Below are 18,512 nucleotides of genomic sequence, written 5' to 3'. Positions count from 1 at the left end.
TGCTGTAGGTTTGAGAGTTGTAAAGAGAAAACGGTAAAGGGCAGACGGGACAGAAAATGAACAACCCAAAAGTATCCTCCTTCTCTCCTCCCCCCCTCTCCCCCCTCCCTGCCCTCCTTCCCCTCTACCCCCCCTCCTTCTGCTCCTCCCCCCTCCCTCTCCCCCTCCCTGCCTCCTCCCTCTCTGCTCCTCCCCCCTCCCTCTCCCCCCTCCCTCTCTGCTCCTCCTCCCTCCCTCTCCCCCTCCCTGCCTCCTCCCTCTCTGCTCCTCCCCCTCCCTCTCCCCCTCCCTCTCTGCTCCTCCTCCCTCTCCCCCCTCCCTGCCTCCTCCCTCTCTGCCACCTCCCTCTCTGCCTCCTCCGCCTCCCTGCCTCCTCCCTCTCTGCCTCCTCCCTCTCTGCCTCCTCCCCCGCCCTGCCTCCTCCCTCTCTGCCTCCTTCCTCTCTGCCTCCTCCCCCTCCCTGCCTCCTCCCTCCCTCCCTGCCTCCTCCCTCTCTGCCTCCTCCCTCTCTGCCTCCTCCCCCTCCCTGCCTCCTCCCTCTCTGCCTCCTCCCCCTCTCTGCCTCCTCCCTCCCTGCCTCCTCCCTCTCTGCCTCCTCCCTCCCTGCCTCCTCCCTCTCCCTGCCTCCTCCCTCTCCCTGCCTCCTCCCTCTCTGCCTCCTCCCTCTGTATCTCCGATATTGGACGGAGAAGTTTGACCTCTGATGTCATCACTCCAGGGTTGGTGTTCTCACCATGGTCCCATGACATCACTGGTCCGACCTTTCCCCAATTGTTCTGGGAAACACACTGAGATGATGTTCCGCAGAGCGGAATTACATTTTTACATTTACATTCAGGGCATTTAACAGACGTTTTTATCCAGAGCGACGTACAATAAGTCATATTTGTCAGAAGAAAGAGAAACAACAACATATCGCTGTCGGTACAGTAAGGATGTTCATAGAACCAAGTGCACTGACAAATCCCTAGGTTAACCCATTCCCTGTGTGTAGCAAAGATAGCTAGGACAAGAAGCTACACAATGCCGAGTACAGTTTTGAAGTGCAGGACGTACAACACACACTAAGTTGGTACCCTGGCTGCCGGGTAGGGGAGGGCGCGGGCCTCGAGGTTGACCCCGGTTGTGTTTGCGGTCCCCAGCTTCAACAGGCTGGACCTGCCGCCCTACAAGAGCTACGAGCAGCTGAAGGAGAAGCTGATGTTCGCCATCGAGGAGACGGAGGGCTTCGGACAGGAGTGACCCCCCCCCCTCCCACTGGAGGAACACTGCGCCCCCAAGCCCCGGGCTCGTGTTTTAAATCAGGGAGCCTATCGGACAGTAGGCGTGTGTCTGTCCGTCTGACCGTCTTGTCAGCCTGTGTGTGTGTGTGTGTGTGTGTGTGTGTATGTGCGTGCGTGTGTGTGGAGGGATCAAGTCTGTCTTAACAAACAACAGGGTGGTCCGCTCCTGTCGCTGAATGTCCCCCAAAGTCTGCATGGACCCCCCCGTCCCCTCCCGTCCCCATTGTGACATCATCAAAAAGGGACATTGTCAGGCTGTCCAACGATGGACTCTTGATGCTGTGCGACGAGGCCTCCCCCCCCCCCCCCCCCCCTCCCCTCCGAGGAGAGACAAGAGAGAGAGACCGGTCTGATAGGAGTCGATGGAGGTCACTTCAGACAATCTGAGAGAGAGCGAGAGAGAGAGACACATAGAGAGAGAGAACGACAGAGAAAATCGAATCTGTGAATCAGTCGGCCCCCGGAAGACGCTATTGGCTGAACTAGCCGTAGATGGAGGGAACGGGGGCGTGTCTTAGACGGGCCCTAGTTTTATAGGGCTGCTGGGCCACGCCTCCAAATAGCACTGAAGTATTCAACACAAAGCGTCCCCTCTTCATTTATCTCTTGTGGTTGTAGAGAGGGTGGGGGCAGCTGACCGAGGGACAGTGCCTTGGGGAAGGGAGGGGGGGGGGGGGGGTGGGCGTTGGCAGGGAAAGGAGGGAATGGAGCTAAGCCGACCCCATATCATCACTCGGAGCGGTGATGTCATCACTCGGAGCGGTGATGTCATCTCCCCGGAGTGGTGACATCATCCGTGTCCAACCTCAATACCTGGTATGGGGTTCATCTTCCGCACAGGTTTTAAATAAATGACAGGATATTATATAGATATATATATAGATATATAGCTGTTATGAAGGGTGCCATTCGGATCTGTCGTGGGTTCATGGAGCACAGAGGTGCGGTCTCTAGGTAAACAGGAGACTGGTTGAAGCCGGTTTGCACGGTGTGTTGGCCCTGCGGTAGGAACCAGACGGGTTTCACGGCCCTCATTTACCTGCTCATCCAGCCTGCTGTCAGAGACGTGTTCTCACCGTGAAACGAGACGGCTTTCGCTTCTACGCTTCTGGTGTCAGCTAGCGCCGTGAGGACTGACGCACAACAGGTGCACTCTGGGGGATTTTAAATGGGGATTTTCTTTTTCGTTTTTAAAGGGACTTGTTTCCCCTCTGGGGGACATGCACAGGTCCGAGGGTCCCCCTAGCTGCATGATGGACCGATCCGCTCCCCAGTCACCGGCCGGTCGGAATGTACCAACTGCTGGAATGGTAGGGGGATGTAGATATCCACCGTACGTCTGGGTAAACTGGGACGCCTTCCTGTGGGGTGGGGTGGTGTCACAGAAGAGGCTGGATTGATCAGGATCAATACTTCTGGTTGCTTTTTAGCTGTTGCTTGGTGTTGGCGGTGTTACCGGAGAGGTAACACCGGAGTTAAATTCAGTGAAATCCCAACTGAATTCTCAACTGAAATCTCACCGGAACTCTCACTTGAAATCCCAACTGAATTCTCAACAGAAATCAAAACCGAAATCCCAACTGTATTCTCAACCGAACTCTCACTTGAAATCCCAACTGAATTCTCAAAGAGAAATCCAAACCAAAGTCCCAACTGTATTCTCAACCGAACTCTCACTTGAAATCCCAACTGAATTCTCCCCAGAATTCACAACTGAAATCGAAATAGAATTCCCAACTGTATTCCCAACTGAAGAATCCCAGGGAGGTGACAAAGCGCATCAACTATGGAAATAGGATCATTTCTGGCACATTTCCCTCCCCCCCCCCAAACAGAAGAAGACCTCTGGAACTCTCTGGATATGTACCCCAGAACCTGAGCTGTATATTACAACAAGATGTAAATGGTGTTGATAACAAGATTAATTTTCTTTTTGTAAAGGCACGGTTTTAATATGAGCAGATTTACGGTAATGCCCCCACCTTCCTGTATGATTTATGATGTACATGATGGATGTGTAATATAGAAATCGCTCACCTTAATAAATTAAAACTACGTGTGTGGGGATTCATTAGTCATTCATTCGTTCGAGTGTTTATTCGGTATACGTTTGTTAACTTTACTGGACACATGAGACAGACCTTATTTTAGACTTAAACTACAAATGCCTCCATTTACCTTCACAACGACGCCAAATAAGCTTAACATTTGCATCTTTTTAGTTCAAGCAGCACAGAATAATTTGTGCCACTTGCTATTATAGCTGTACAGATTTCTTTTAATGAAAATGTATCACTGATTAAGTAAGGATATCAATATTTTCTTATACAACTGGTAGGCTGATCTATCCACCCTACATTGGGGTGGAAACAAAATGCCACTTGTGATGTCACTAATGGGGTGTTGTTTTTTTTTTTTTAATGGTTTAATGGCTCTCAACATCACACCTGGTGGTAAAATCAGAGCCCTTTACAAGGTAATACTCAAACGATCATAGCGCCTGGTGAGATAGTAGATGATGAAAGATCATGTTTTAGCAACATATGGATCTGTGTGCGTCTTAGTTAAACAGTCCCTCCAGAAAGATGCGGCGTTTTTTTGTGATTGTTGCGGCCAAAAATCCTTGATTATGCGGCATGTTTTCTTAAAAAATGCGATGAAATATTCGGCATATTTATACAATTTTATGCAATGAAATTGTGGGAACTTGCGAAAAATGCAGCTTTTCGATGACGTTCACATCACGTAGTTACGTCACTTCATAACGTTCCCATGGCAACAGGGGGAAATGGCTGCTCTTGTGTGAAGTAAACGCAACATTTTTCAACTTTCTGCTAAGATATGTGACTTTTTTTTGCAACGAAAATGCGGGGATTATGAAATCATGCAAGCCCCGCATATTTTGGGCGGAAATCTGCAATTTATGCGGTGAAAGTGCGGCATATTTGAAAAAATGCGGCCCCCGCATGAATATATATGATTTTGGCTGATTATGCGTTGAATTATGCGATCGCATAATCGCGTTTTTCTGGAGGGACTGGTTAAAGACTGTCAATTGAAGAGAGTAATTCAACTTTAATTAATTCAATAACTGACAGTTTTCAATAAAAGCGTTTTAATTTAAAACAAATTCAGCCAGGCAGCTTATATCTCAGACATCTTGCTCAGCAGATGATCCTGGTAAAAAAAAAGGGTCAAAGTTCACGCGTCACATACAGAGCTGCTGGAAGCTGGCGGTATCATCACCGGGCGTCGCCCCTCCCTTTGTCCGAGCCTGCATGGCGCGCTGGGGCACATCTTCTCTCGCCTCCTCCTCCTCTTCTTCTTCCTCTAAGTTCTCCTCCTCCTCTTCCTCCCCGCCCCCTTCCATCTCCGACTCTTCATCACCCTTCGAACCCTCATCCTCCTCATTTTCTCCCTTCTCTATCATCACCCCCCCCTCCTCCTCCTCCTCCTCCTCGTCTTCCTCCTTCTCCTCCTCGTCACTCGGCTGCGGGGGTCCCTTCTCCTCGCCGTCGGCCCCGGGCCCCCCTTCGTCGCTGCCGCCTTCCTCCTCACTGCTGCCCTCCTCCTCCTCACTGCCGCTGTCTTTATCGCTCCCGCCCTCTTCGTCGTCGGCGTCGGCGCCCCCCCTCCTGCCCCTCCTCCGGCCCCGCCCTGGGGGGCCGGAGGAGGGGCAGACGTGGGCGCGGTAGTAGTTGCTGCGGGTGAAGCCCTTGCGACAGGTCAGGCAGCGGTAGCGGTAGTTGTCGGTGTGCGACTGCTGGTGCTCCAGCAGGTGGGCCCGCCGGCTGAACTTCTTCTGGCAGAACAGACACTTGTAGGCCTTGATGCCTGCAGGGGAACAGGGTCAGAGTCACAACAGATACTTGTAGGCCTTGATGCCTGCAAAGGAACAGGGTCAGAGTCACAACAGATACTTGTAGGCCTTGATGCCTGCAGGGGAACAGGGTCAGAGTCACAACAGATACTTGTAGGCCTTGATGCCTGCAAAGGAACAGGGTCAGAGTCACAACAGACACTTGTAGGCCTTGATGCCTGCAAAGGAACAGGGTCAGAGTCACAACAGACACTTGTAGGCCTTGATGCCTGCAAAGGAACAGGGTCAGAGTCACAACAGATACTTGTAGGCCTTGATGCCTGCAAAGGAACAGGGTCAGAGTCACAACAGATACTTGTAGGCCTTGATGCCTGCAGGGGAACAGGGTCAGAGTCACAACAGACACGTGTTGGCCTTGATGCCTGCAAAGGAACAGAGTCAGAGTCACAACAGACACTTGTAGGCCTTGATGCCTGCAGGGGAACAGAGTCAGAGTCACAACAGATACTTGTAGGCCTTGATGCCTGCAGGGGAACAGAGTCAGAGTCACAACAGACACGTGTTGGCCTTGATGCCTGCAAAGGAACAGGGTCAGAGTCACAACAGACACGTGTTGGCCTTGATGCCTGCAAAGGAACAGGGTCAGAGTCACAACAGACACGTGTTGGCCTTGATGCCTGCAAAGGAACAGGGTCAGAGTCACAACAGATACTTGTAGGCCTTGATGCCTGCAAAGGAACAGGGTCAGAGTCACAACAGACACTTGTAGGCCTTGATGCCTGCAAAGGAACAGGGTCAGAGTCACAACAGATACTTGTAGGCCTTGATGCCTGCAAAGGAACAGGGTCAGAGTCACAACAGATACTTGTAGGCCTTGATGCCTGCAAAGGAACAGGGTCAGAGTCACAACAGACACGTGTTGGCCTTGATGCCTGCAGGGGAACAGAGTCAGTCACAACAGATACTTGTAGGCCTTGATGCCTGCAGGGGAACAGAGTCAGTCACAACAGATACTTGTAGGCCTTGATGCCTGCAAAGGAACAGGGTTAGAGTCACAACAGATACTTGTAGGCCTTGATGCCTGCAAAGGAACAGGGTCAGAGTCACAACAGATACTTGTAGGCCTTGATGCCTGCAGGGGAACAGAGTCAGTCACAACAGATACTTGTAGGCCTTGATGCCTGCAAAGGAACAGGGTCCGAGTCACAACAGACACGTGTTGGCCTTGATGCCTGCAAAGGAACAGGGTCAGAGTCACAACAGATACTTGTAGGCCTTGATGCCTGCAGGGGAACAGGGTCAGAGTCACAACAGATACTTGTAGGCCTTGATGCCTGCAAAGGAACAGGGTCAGAGTCACAACAGATACTTGTAGGCCTTGATGCCTGCAGGGGAACAGGGTCAGAGTCACAACAGATACTTGTAGGCCTTGATGCCTGCAAAGGAACAGGGTCAGAGTCACAACAGACACTTGTAGGCCTTGATGCCTGCAAAGGAACAGGGTCAGAGTCACAACAGATACTTGTAGGCCTTGATGCCTGCAAAGGAACAGGGTCAGAGTCACAACAGATACTTGTAGGCCTTGATGCCTGCAAAGGAACAGGGTCAGAGTCACAACAGACACGTGTTGGCCTTGATGCCTGCAGGGGAACAGAGTCAGTCACAACAGATACTTGTAGGCCTTGATGCCTGCAGGGGAACAGAGTCAGTAACAACAGATACTTGTAGGCCTTGATGCCTGCAAAGGAACAGGGTTAGAGTCACAACAGATACTTGTAGGCCTTGATGCCTGCAAAGGAACAGGGTCAGAGTCACAACAGATACTTGTAGGCCTTGATGCCTGCAGGGGAACAGAGTCAGTCACAACAGATACTTGTAGGCCTTGATGCCTGCAAAGGAACAGGGTCAGAGTCACAACAGACACGTGTTGGCCTTGATGCCTGCAAAGGAACAGGGTCAGAGTCACAACAGATACTTGTAGGCCTTGATGCCTGCAGGGGAACAGAGTCAGTCACAACAGATACTTGTAGGCCTTGATGCCTGCAAAGGAACAGGGTCAGAGTCACAACAGACACGTGTTGGCCTTGATGCCTGCAAAGGAACAGGGTCAGAGTCACAACAGATACTTGTAGGCCTTGATGCCTGCAAAGGAACAGGGTCAGAGTCACAACAGATACTTGTAGGCCTTGATGCCTGCAGGGGAGATAATGAGACGGTGGATCAGAACAGCCCTTTGTAGGGCAGGACAGACACTTGTAGGGGTATGGTACCCTCCGAATTTTACACCAAGGTGTCATTTTAAGCCATTACTTAATCCATCCGCTGGCAACATCTCAAAGACAGAGGAGGGGGTGTCCACATACATGTATAATGGACAGCCAATATATTTATACAAAGTAACTAGGCGGGGCTGAGACAGGTTTTTGACATTATTATTAAAAGGTATGTGACCATTTGTCTTCAGTCTATGGTCTCATTTAGGCTGCGCAGGCTCTTTAACAGGTGAGCTCTAATCTGCATCATTCTAACCTCTGCCTTACATTAAATGTACAGTCTGTATCTCCTGCTGGCTCTCCACTCACCGGAGTGGGACAGGATGTGAGCCTTCAGCTTGTCCGGTCGGTTGAACTCTTTGGTGCAGCCCACATGCGTCCTGAAACAGTAGAGCATGTTTGTAACGACAGGGGATCCCTCGTTGGACGGAACGCGAGACACATCACAGAGGGAGTGGGGGGGGGGGGGGGGGGGGGGGGGGGGGGGGCACCTGAAGGGACACTTGTACTTCTTGAAGGGCTCGTGGATCAGCATGTGTCTCTTCAGCTTGTCCTTCCTGTTGAAGGACGCCTGGCACAGCGTGCAGCTGAAGGGCTTCTCCCCTGGAACACAAGACCAGCGCCTTAACACCTCTGGGATCACCTTAAAACACCTTAAACATCCTTACAGCACAATATGAGCACCTTAAAACCTCCTGAGAGCACCTTAAACCTCCTCAGAGCACTTTAAACGGCCTTCAAGCTCCTTAAACCTCCGCGGAGCACCTTAAACCGCCTTAACGCTCCTTAAACATACTTTCAGCACAATAAGAACTCCTTTAAATCTCCTTAAAACATTTTAAGTGCCTTCTCGCCGTCTCAAAGTACTCGCAGTTGTTTTAGACAGCTTTAAACCCTTTAAAAAGGTTCAAAACTTGAGGGGAGATCTGGGTTCAAGACTGGTGAACTCAGGTCCCAGACACCACTTTCAGAGTGTACCAGGCACGGCGCCAGGATTCCAGTTGTGGATGGGCCAGACCAATTGTGGGTGGTCCTTAAATTAAAAACGTTCAAATCCTTGTTTAACCTAATCCAAATGACTGACTAATATACTGTTATATTATCTGTGCGTAATAGCTTGATGCTCTTTAAATATTTTGTTGCATTGTAAAAAAAAAGTTTCGCTGCATAGGACGGGCCTATCCGCGATCGCTCCTTAGGCCTTTTTACACGGCCAAGCCGGTTCGGTCGCGGCTTGGCACGAATGAACGTTCCTCTGCGTCTTTCTCGTAGAGCGCACCATCTTTCAACGTCTTTGTTACATGCGACTGCAACACCTTCTCTCCCATGATGGTCAGCAGCTCGCGGATTTCACCGTCTCTCCAGTTAGAACTGCTAATGTTGATATCGCTGCGTTATTGTCTCTGTTGTCTTCCCCCCCCCCCCGCTTGTTCCGCAGAGCGTCTAATGGCATTTACATGAAAAAGAAACCGCTGTGTGTGTGTAGGGTCCGGGAGTGTAAAGACGTCTCTTGGTACTAACCAAAGAAGAGGGCTTTGGAATCTGTGCTTCAGCGCGTCACTCTATAGATCCAAGGCCTATAGACTGTAAGACTGGTCAGGAATCGAATATTTCCCACATAGTTTAGTTATGCTCGTATAACATGAGGCCGACGATTTCAGAATTCTGTTTGATTTTTTTAAGTCTTCAACAATATTTCATATCATTAGCATCAGACTGAGCTTGGCTTATTATACAAAGAAGATGCATTCAATCCTAGGCTACTACGAGATAATAACTAGCCTAATACTATAGCCTACCGCGATTTCACGGTCATCCACGAAGATAATAGCCCTTTAACGCAAGTCGGATCAAGCATCAATACCAACAAAGATTGCTGCATTTCAGATATATATATTGTTTTTCAAGAAAAGTTTTGGGTGGGCCTGTTGAACAGTGGGTGGTCCTAGGCCCACCCATAACGCCATGCCTGGAGTGTAGGTCTGATTCAGACGGGTGGAGGTGTTGCAGACCTGTGTGTATGCGGATGTGCAGCTTGAGGTAGTGCTCCGTCTTGAAGGTCTTCCTGCAGGTGGGGCACCGGAAGGCCCCCCCGAGGCCGTGGGTGGGCAGGTGGCGACGGAAGTAGCGCTCGCTGGGGAACACCTGGAGACCCAGGGGGGAGGGGGTTAGAACACACGCACGCACGCACGCACGCACGCACGCACGCACGCACGTGCACGAACGCAGACACACACACCTTGGGGCACTGGGGGCAGGGGAAGCTGTGTGTGGCCGTCATCAGGTGTTGCTCCAGGCCGGCCTGGGTGGAATACTTGGTCTGGCACTTCATACATCTGACCACAAGGGGGAGACAAAGCAAAGGCTTATAAATCACAGCAAATTTGATGACGTTGTGTTGTGACGCGATTTTTTATCAAATGAAGATAAACAGATGCTTTCAGCATTCAGCCCATATTGTGGTCTTGCGGAATTTTGAAATTGCAATGGATAGAATGTCAATTAGATTGTCAGATGAGTTTCTTCGGTCCCTACCATTAAATACAAAACCATAATTATAAAACTATTGAGTTGTAACGGTTTGTAATTGGATTTTAATGCAATGTGCGTACAAAATCATATTTTGCATTTTTTTATAATAATAATAATTGATTAATTTTCTATAGCGCTTTTTAGCTTCCAACAGAAGCAAGGTGGAGTGTGATAGTAGATAGGGATAAGGGTGGTTATGGGTAGGGGAGGTCATAGGCTTGGGAAAAGAGGTTGGTTTTTAAACGAGAATTGAATATGGGAATCGAGGGAGGGTTGCGGACAGGTTGTGGGAGAGAGTTCCAGAGTTGGGGTGCTTGAGAAGGCTCTGTCACCGAAGGTTTTAAGTTTGGATGGTCGGACAGTCAGAGTGAGAGTGGAGGAGGATCTGAGGGTTCGGGAGGGGCGATGGGGGATGAGGAGGTCAGGTAGGGAGGGGCCAGGTGGTGGAGAGCTTTGAAAGTCAGGAGGAGGATTTTGAAGTTGATACGTTGTTTGATGGGGAGCCGGTGGAGAGTGAAGAGAACAGGAGTGATGCGTTCACGAGACCGTTGTGTTTTTTCTATAAATGAATTGCAACCCTCAAGTACAATTCAGAGGCGAATGTGGCGATTTTGATTAATATTAGATGTATTGTGCAGCCCTAACGCAGTGTGGGCGTGGTTAGGGTCGGGTGGGCGTGGTTAGGGACATGTGGGCGTGGTTAGGGTCAGAGTGGGCGGGGTTAGGGACAGGTGGGCGGGGTTAGGGTCAGAGTGGGCTGGATTAGGGACAGGTGGGCGTAGTTAGGGTCAGAGTGGGCTGGGTTAGGGACATGTGGGCGTGGTTATGGTCAGAGTGGGCGGGGTTAGGGACAGGTGGGCGGGGTTAGGGTCAGAGTGGGCGGGGCGGACCTGTAGACGGGCGTCTCCTTGCGGGAGCCCTGCTGTGGGCAGAAGCAGTGGGAGTACTGGTGCACGCCCAGCTCGAACAGCGACGGGAACATCTTGCTGCACAGGTGGCAGCGGTACGTGAGCTGCTCCTGGTGAGAGCGGATGTGCTCCAGGTACGAGTCCAGCTGGTTGAAGGTCTGGAGGCACGTCTTCAGCACACACCTGTACACCTGGTGGGAGATAGGACACGCCCTGTTTATAACACCTCACACACACACACGCGCACACACACACCTGTACACCTGGTGGGAGATAGGACACGCCCTGTTTATAACACCTCACACACACACACACACACCTGTACACCTGGTGGGAGATAGGACACGCCCTGTTTATAACACCTCACACACACACACACACACCTGTACACCTGGTGGGAGATAGGACACGCCCTGTTTAACACCTCACACACACACACACACACACACACACACACACACCTGTACACCTGGTGGGAGATAGGACACGCCCTGTTTATAACACCTCACACACACACACACACGCGCGCGCGCCTGTACACCTGGTAGGACAAACACACCTGTTTTTAACACACACATACACACACACACACACACACACACACTCACAACTGTACACCTGGTGGGACATATAACACACATGTTTATAACACACACACACACACACACACACACACCTGTAAACCTGTTAAAACACACACATTAAAACAATCACCTGGGAACACCTGATAATACACACATTTACATCTAACACATACACCTTGGATGACACACATAATAACACACAACTGTACACCTGATAGGACACACATATTCAACCCAACACACACCTGTACACCTGGTGGGAGATAGAATAGGTGGGAGATAGACACACATATTTAACCCAACACACACCTGTACACCTGGTGGAAGATAGAATAGGCGGGAGATAGACACACATATTTAACCCAACACACACCTGTACACCTGGTGGGAGATAGAATAGGTGGGAGATAGACACACATATTTAACCCAACACACACCTGTACACCTGGTGGGAGATAGGACATGCCCTGTTAATAACACCTCTCACACACACACACACACACGCGCCCACACACACCTGTACACCTGGTGGTAGATAGGACACGCCCTGTTTATAACACCTCACACACACACACACACACACACACGCGCGCGCGCCTGTACACCTGGTAGGACAAACAACACACCTGTTTTTAACACACACACACACACACACACACACACACACACACACTCACAACTGTACACCTGGTGGGACATATAACACACATGTTTATAACACACACACACACACACCTGTAAACCTGTTAAAACACACACATTAAAACAATCACCTGGGAACACCTGATAATACACACATTTACATCTAACACATACACCTTGGATGACACACATAATAACACACAACTGTACACCTGGTAGGACACACATATTTAACCCAACACACACCTGTACACCTGGTGGGAGATAGAATAGGTGGGAGATAGACACACATATTTAACCCAACACACACCTGTGCACCTGGTGGGAGATAGAATAGGTGGGAGATAGACACACATATTCAACCCAACACACACCTGTACACCTGGTGGGAGATAGAATAGGTGGGAGATAGACACACATATTTAACCCAACACACACCTGTACACCTGGTGAATGCCGGTCGAGCTCACCTGCTCTCCCTTGTGCTGGGTGCGGTGGGACTTGAGCTGGAAGTAGCTGTTGAAGGTGCTGCTGCAGAACTGGCACTGGTAGGAGCGGTCGATCACCACCACCTGCTGCGGGCCCGCCGGCTCCCTGCCCGGCTGCATGGTCTGGGGGGGCGAGGGCGGGGCCAGAGACGAGGGGGGCGGGGCCACCGGAGGAGGGCCGCGCCCGCAAGCCGAGGTCTCCGTCGTCCGCGAGTCCGCGGGGTCGCTCGCCGCGTTGACCTCCGACCTCTGTCCGATAGGTTCTGTGCACGTTTAGCAGAGGAGGGTCAGAGATCGGAATACAGGCTCACAAAATCGCAGGGTCAGAAGGTTGGGCTGTCTGTGATTGGATGTTCAGCGGTGTTCCTGTCACCTGAATTACTCTGATTGGGTCAGTAAAGATGATGTCACCTGTTCTGCTCTGTTCCTCCTCCTCCTCTTCCTCCTCCTCCATCTGTGATTGGCTGTTCTGCTGCCCCGACTGCTCCTCTTCCTGCTGCTGCTGCTGCTGCTGCTTCTCCACACCCTCCTCCTCCTCATTGGTCGACACCGGCACCACCTTGACTGTGATTGGCTGCCGAGACACCGAGGCGTCCATGCCCAGCGGCCACACCTTTCAGGATGGAAACAGATGGTATTAGTGGTCCAGTAAAGAGCACCTTTAAATGGGTAGGATTTAGTTGTGTTCCTTTCACTAAATTCTTGATCCCAGTTCTGGTCCCAAATAGCTTCTAAAGCCTGTATTATAAGGGAAGGGCAAGGAAATATATAGTAATAATAAATAGTCCCTCTCCCAAATACAGAGGGAAGGACTACAGAAGAGTAACAGGCACACGCACATACAGAGTATATACACAGTACACTAATATACATTCTCCACACGCTCACACACATACTATACTAAAGCTAACTAAATATGCAACACTTGTGCAGCTGCATGTGCTCCTTCCCCAGAAGTTGTTTGTGCGTGTTTGTGTGCGTGCGTGTCAGTACCTTGTGCGTCTGCATGTGCTTCTTGACGTTGGACTTCTGGGCGAAGGCGCGCCCACAGACGATGCACTGGAAGGGCTTCTCTCCGGTGTGGCTGCGGACGAGGATTGGAGGCGAGGTTTAGTGAAGATATACTACTGAGAAGATGGTTTACCGTTTCGTTTAGCAGACACTTTTACCCTCTGTATAAATGACTTGCAGTGAATTATTTTAGGTTAATATTTTGTCGTTTCTTTGGCCTTCCAGGTCAGGAAGATGCAGGTCATTAAGGAGCAGGTAGGGATCAGCATATTTAGCTCAATGTATGACCGCCAAGCCAGACATTGGGGATTCAAACCCGGAACCTTTGAGCTGGGAGTCAATACCCTAACTACTACCCTCTGCTGCTCCCCACCAATGATCTGAGTTATTGATACCGTAAAAGTAATACCTTCTGATGTGTTGCTGGAGGTCAAAGTTCTTGGCGAAGATTTTGTCGCAGAAGTTGCACTTCAGTTTGTGCCCTTTTCCTTTCAGCTGGTCTGCTGGCGGAAAATAGGAGTGTTATAGAGCTAGTTTAAACAGACAGGAGTGTTGTAGAGCTAGTTTAAACAGACAGGAGTGTTGTAGAGCTAGTTTAAACAGACAGGAGTGTTATAGAACTAGTTTAAACAGACAGGAGTGTTATAGAACTAGTTTAAACAGACAGGCGTGTTATAGAGCTAGTTTAAACAGACAGGAGTGTTATAGAACTAGTTTAAACAGACAGGCGTGTTATAGAGCTAGTTCAAACAGACAGGAGTGTTATAGAGCTATTTCAAACAGACGGGAGTGTTATAGAGCAAGTTTAAACAGACAGGAGTGTTATTGAGCTAATTTAAACAGACAGGGGTGTTATAGAGCTAGTTTAAACAGACAGGGGTGTTATAGAGCTAGTTTAAACAGACAGTAGTGTTATAGAGCTAGTTTAAACAGACAGGAGTGTTATAGAGCTAGTTTAAACAGACAGGAGTGTTATAGAGCTAGTTTAAACAGACAGGACTGTTATAGAGCTAGTTTAAACAGACAGGAGTGTTATAGAGCTAGTTTAAACAGACAGGAGTGTTATAGAGCTAGTTTAAACAGACAGGAGTGTTATAGAGCTAGTTTAAACAGACAGGAGTGTTATTGAGCTAGTTTAAACAGACAGGAGTGTTATTGAGCAATTTTAAACAGACAGGAGTGTTATAGAGCTAGTTTAAACAGACAGGAGTGTTATAGAGCTAGTTTAAACAGACAGGAGTGTTATAGAGCTAGTTTAAACAGACAGGAGTGTTATAGAGCTAGTTTAAACAGACAGGAGTGTTATTGTAGCTAGTTTAAACAGACAGGAGTGTTATTGAGCTAGTTTAAACAGACAGGAGTGTTATAGAGCTAGTTTAAACAGACAGGAGTGTTATAGAGCTAGTTTAAACAGACAGGAGTGTTATAGAGCTAGTTTAAACAGACAGGCGTGTTATTGTAAAGCGAGTTGGAATGGGAGCCACAGGGTCGTTTCTTAGTGTTTGTTATGCAGAACTTTTGTGACTCCTACAAACTCATCCTCGCACATTTTGTGATGTTCATTCAAATCCCACTGTGTGTGAGTGAGTGAATAAATGTATGTGTTTGAGTGAGTGAGTGGGTGAATGAAGGTATGAATGAGTGAGTTAGTGAGTGAGTGAATTAAGGAATGAATGAGTGAGCCTGCCCACCAGTGCCCGCTGGCTCGGGGGCCTTCTTGGCGCTGCGGGGCCTCTTGGCCAGCAGGTCCAGCTCGGTGAGGCTGGAGGTCACGCTGCAGGCGGCCGTCTTGCTGCCCTGCTTCCCCGGGCTGTAGACGGGGGCGGCGGCGGGGAACGACTGGCTGCCCACACACTGGCTGGGCACCTGGGGGGGCGACACAAGGGGCCAGGTGTCAGAACAACCTGAGAACTTCCTCAGAGATCCTAAATAACCTTTAAACCTGTCACTCACCTCTCCCTCTCTCTCTCTCTCTCCCTCTCTCTCTCTCCCTCTCTCTCTCTCTCTCTCTCCCTCTCTCTCTCTCCCTCTCTCTCTCTCTCTGTCTCTCTCTGTCATGTGTCTAGCAGGGAGAGCAGCACCCATTCTCCCTGTCTCTGTCTGTCTGTCTCCCTCTCCTTCCTTCCTTCCTCCCCCCCCCCCCCCCCCCCCCAAAGCTCATGTGACCCAGCCAGTAACAGGATGTGCAGCATCCCTCCTCCCTGTCCCTCCTTTGCCTCTCTCCCTCACCCACCTGGACGGACTGGAACGGCTGCAGGCCCAGAGTGTGTATCTCCGCACCGCCACCGCCGGCCAGCGGGGGCAGCGTGCTGTACACCTGCACCTGCACCGCGTTGTGGGCGTGGCAGGCGGGGACCTGCAGGGAGAGGGCCTGCTGGGACGGCTGGCTCGGCGGCAGGGCGTGGCTCTGCTGCGGCGCCTGGGGCTGGTGGGGGAGGTGGTGGTGGTTGGCGTGGTGATGGTGGTGGTGGTGGTGGTGGTGCTGGAGGTACGACACGCCGGCCGCGTGCATGCTCACGTTGCTCTGGGGAGAAGGTCAGAGGTCACAGGTCACATTGGGTGGAAGCTGGCGAGATATGAGGACGCTGTTGTCCTGGCAACCATAAGAAGCCATCCCTCGCATTTCATTGTGGACTGTATCTTAGCCCCTATTGTGTAATTACCATCTGTTACCGTTTGCTCAACGGCAACTGCCCAACTGGTGCCTTTTTGCCCGAGATGGAACCAGCAACTAGCGGGTTGTAGGTGTGAGTGGGTCTGTACTGTGGCTCAGGGTTCTCCGGCCCCCGGCCCCTCCCCCCTCACCTGTACAGGTGCGGGCATGGCGGCCATCGGCTGCTCGATGGAGGTGAAGGCCGAGATGGCGGACAGCAGCACGTCGTCACTGACCAGCACGTTGCCCTGCACCAGCGTGTGGGTCAGGGGCGACGGGGGCACCGCGATGTAGGTGGACACCTGGGGAGCGGCCGCCAGACACACAGAGACACGGACGCACGCAGACACGCGGACACGCAGACACGCAGACACACAGAGCATCAGTCTGCAGTCATGCAAACCTCATCATATTCAAGTTTCGCTTCTCTGCTAATGAGTCATTCAGACACTTTAATCCAAAGCGACTCACAGTGAATCTAGGTCATTCTAGCCCGACCAGAAGGAGCACAGAGGCGTTAGGGGCGTTCTGCACTAGCATGACTTTAGGTAGGTTGAGCCCTCTGAAAGCTGTGCAAGTTAAATGGCGTGACATTTACATTTAGGGCACTCAGCAGACGCTTCCATCCAAAAGAGACGCACAACGTTTCATACACACACTCACACACCGACGGCGGAGTCGGCCACGCAGGGCGACAGCCAGCTCACCAGGAGCAGTCAGGGTGAGGCGTCTCGCTCAGGGACACCTCGACACTCGAGCTGGGAGGAGGCGGGAATCGAGCTGGCAACCTTCCGGTTACAAGTCAACCCGCTGTGCCGCCATGAGCCCAGGGGATGAGTCTCCTCCATAAAAAAAAAACCCTCATCCAACCGCTGATATGTAAAGACCAAGGCCATGGCCGACGTCACCGAGGACCCTAACCCTAACCCTAACCCTAACCCGGTAGCCCCGCCCTGGGCTGGGCTCACCTGTCGGTTGGAGGGGTGCTGGGGCCCGCTGCTGGCAGGGGGACCGGGGGGGTAGGCGTTGGAGGCCAGGGACACGGTGGAGAGCGAGGGCCCGGCCGCCTGGCACTGGTCCCTCTTGTGGGTCATGAAGGCGGGCAGCGAGTTGAACTGCTTCTTGCACTTCCCACACAGGAAGACGTCCTCGTCGTCTGCGGTGACCGGGAGACCGTGAAGGGACAGGGGGGCGGGGTTTAATGAGATGTCACCAGAAAGGAGGCGGGGTTTGATGAGATTCCAACACAAAGAGGGAGGGGTTTAATAAGATGTAATCACAAAGAGGGAAGGGTTTAATGAGATGTAATCACAAAGAGGGATGGGTTTATAAGATGTAATCACAAAGAGGGATGGGTTTATAAGATGTCATCACAAGGAGGGAAGGGTTTAATTAGATGTCAGCTCAAAGAGGGTGGGGCTTCATGTACAAAATAATGTGATTGGACAGCTTGACCGATCAGTCTGACGAAAGGTCCCATATTAAAACATTAGCCTTAATAAACTAAGGGTTTCGAATTTAAGATCCTGACTGCAGCAGTTGTCAAATAAATTCTGTTTAATTCCCACGCTTTTTTTCAAAGAATTTTGGTTGTTGCACCGTGCATGACGGTTACAGACTCGAAGCAGCACTGGGTTAATCCTGTCCCACCTACAGTGGTTTTGTTTTGATTTTGTAGTCAACGCTCAAAAACGATCTTGGTTTAGAGTGTGGAGCCTTCAGACACTTCCAACGCTCAAACGTCTCCGTGCTCTATAGGATGGACGTACCCATGGACTGGATGACGGGTGGCCCCGAGACGTTCTGGTTGTTGGGGTCGGACACACCTCCCTGGCCGTCCAGGAGAGACTGGACAGCCAGCACCGTCTGGTTGTCCATGCCTGGCACCGACACAGAGGAGCAAGGAGAATGTATAATCCAAGGGACACTCTCCATACTTGATTATCCAACAATCCATCACGCTGCAAACTACTATTAACTATAATCAAATATTTAGCGAACATATTGATCGAACCTACAGTGGAAAAATAGTGGCATGAAGCATAGAGCAACATGTCTATTTACATTGGTAAACACCCCATATTGAAGAGCTATACACTGAGTGCTGACGTTACATTGACGCCCCCTGCAGCGCCACACGTTGATACTACGATAACGGAAATTGCACAAATTATGATGACGCGATTTGACATTTCAAGCAAATTATTCCTACCTTCGAGCACCTCGAATATTGCTTGCGCCATTTTCCCGATCTTCTGGTCGGGTTCTGCACTCGATGCGGAGGTCTGGGGGGCGGGGAGATGTCCGAGGCCTAGTCC

The 18,512-nt window shown here is 50.7% G+C and overlaps 2 protein-coding genes across 3 annotated transcripts in view; one reads left to right on the top strand and one right to left on the bottom strand.

Annotated features, from left to right (window-relative positions):
• Positions 1 to 3,360, top strand: part of itchb (itchy E3 ubiquitin protein ligase b) — a 30,127-nt gene extending 26,767 nt beyond the window's left edge. For both annotated transcript variants that reach the window (XM_079741774.1, XM_079741773.1), the window contains exon 24: positions 1,143 to 3,360. In XM_079741774.1, the coding sequence (XP_079597900.1) occupies positions 1,143 to 1,242 (100 nt within the window). In that variant the 3' untranslated portion in view covers positions 1,243 to 3,360. The remainder of the gene's footprint in view (positions 1 to 1,142) is intronic.
• An 835-nt stretch (positions 3,361 to 4,195) lies between these two features.
• Positions 4,196 to 18,445, bottom strand: znf341 (zinc finger protein 341). The gene is made up of 16 exons (XM_079742492.1): positions 18,407 to 18,445; positions 17,964 to 18,074; positions 17,163 to 17,350; positions 16,347 to 16,496; positions 15,775 to 16,065; positions 15,233 to 15,407; positions 13,951 to 14,044; positions 13,524 to 13,614; positions 12,942 to 13,143; positions 12,513 to 12,793; positions 10,799 to 11,007; positions 9,616 to 9,712; positions 9,389 to 9,521; positions 7,868 to 7,979; positions 7,686 to 7,756; positions 4,196 to 5,117 (listed from the first exon to the last, which is right to left on the bottom strand). The coding sequence occupies exons 1-16, from the start codon at positions 18,435 to 18,437 to the stop codon at positions 4,492 to 4,494; spliced, it is 2,862 nt and encodes a 953-aa protein (XP_079598618.1). The 5' UTR covers positions 18,438 to 18,445; the 3' UTR covers positions 4,196 to 4,491.
• Positions 18,446 to 18,512: the final 67 nt, after the last annotated feature.

This window comes from Pollachius pollachius (assembly GCF_949987615.1).
Source record: "Pollachius pollachius genome assembly, chromosome: 8".
NCBI classification, from domain to species: domain Eukaryota; kingdom Metazoa; phylum Chordata; class Actinopteri; order Gadiformes; family Gadidae; genus Pollachius; species Pollachius pollachius.
Note: the sequence above shows the minus strand (reverse complement) of the source record. Positions and strands in the feature narration are given on the sequence as shown.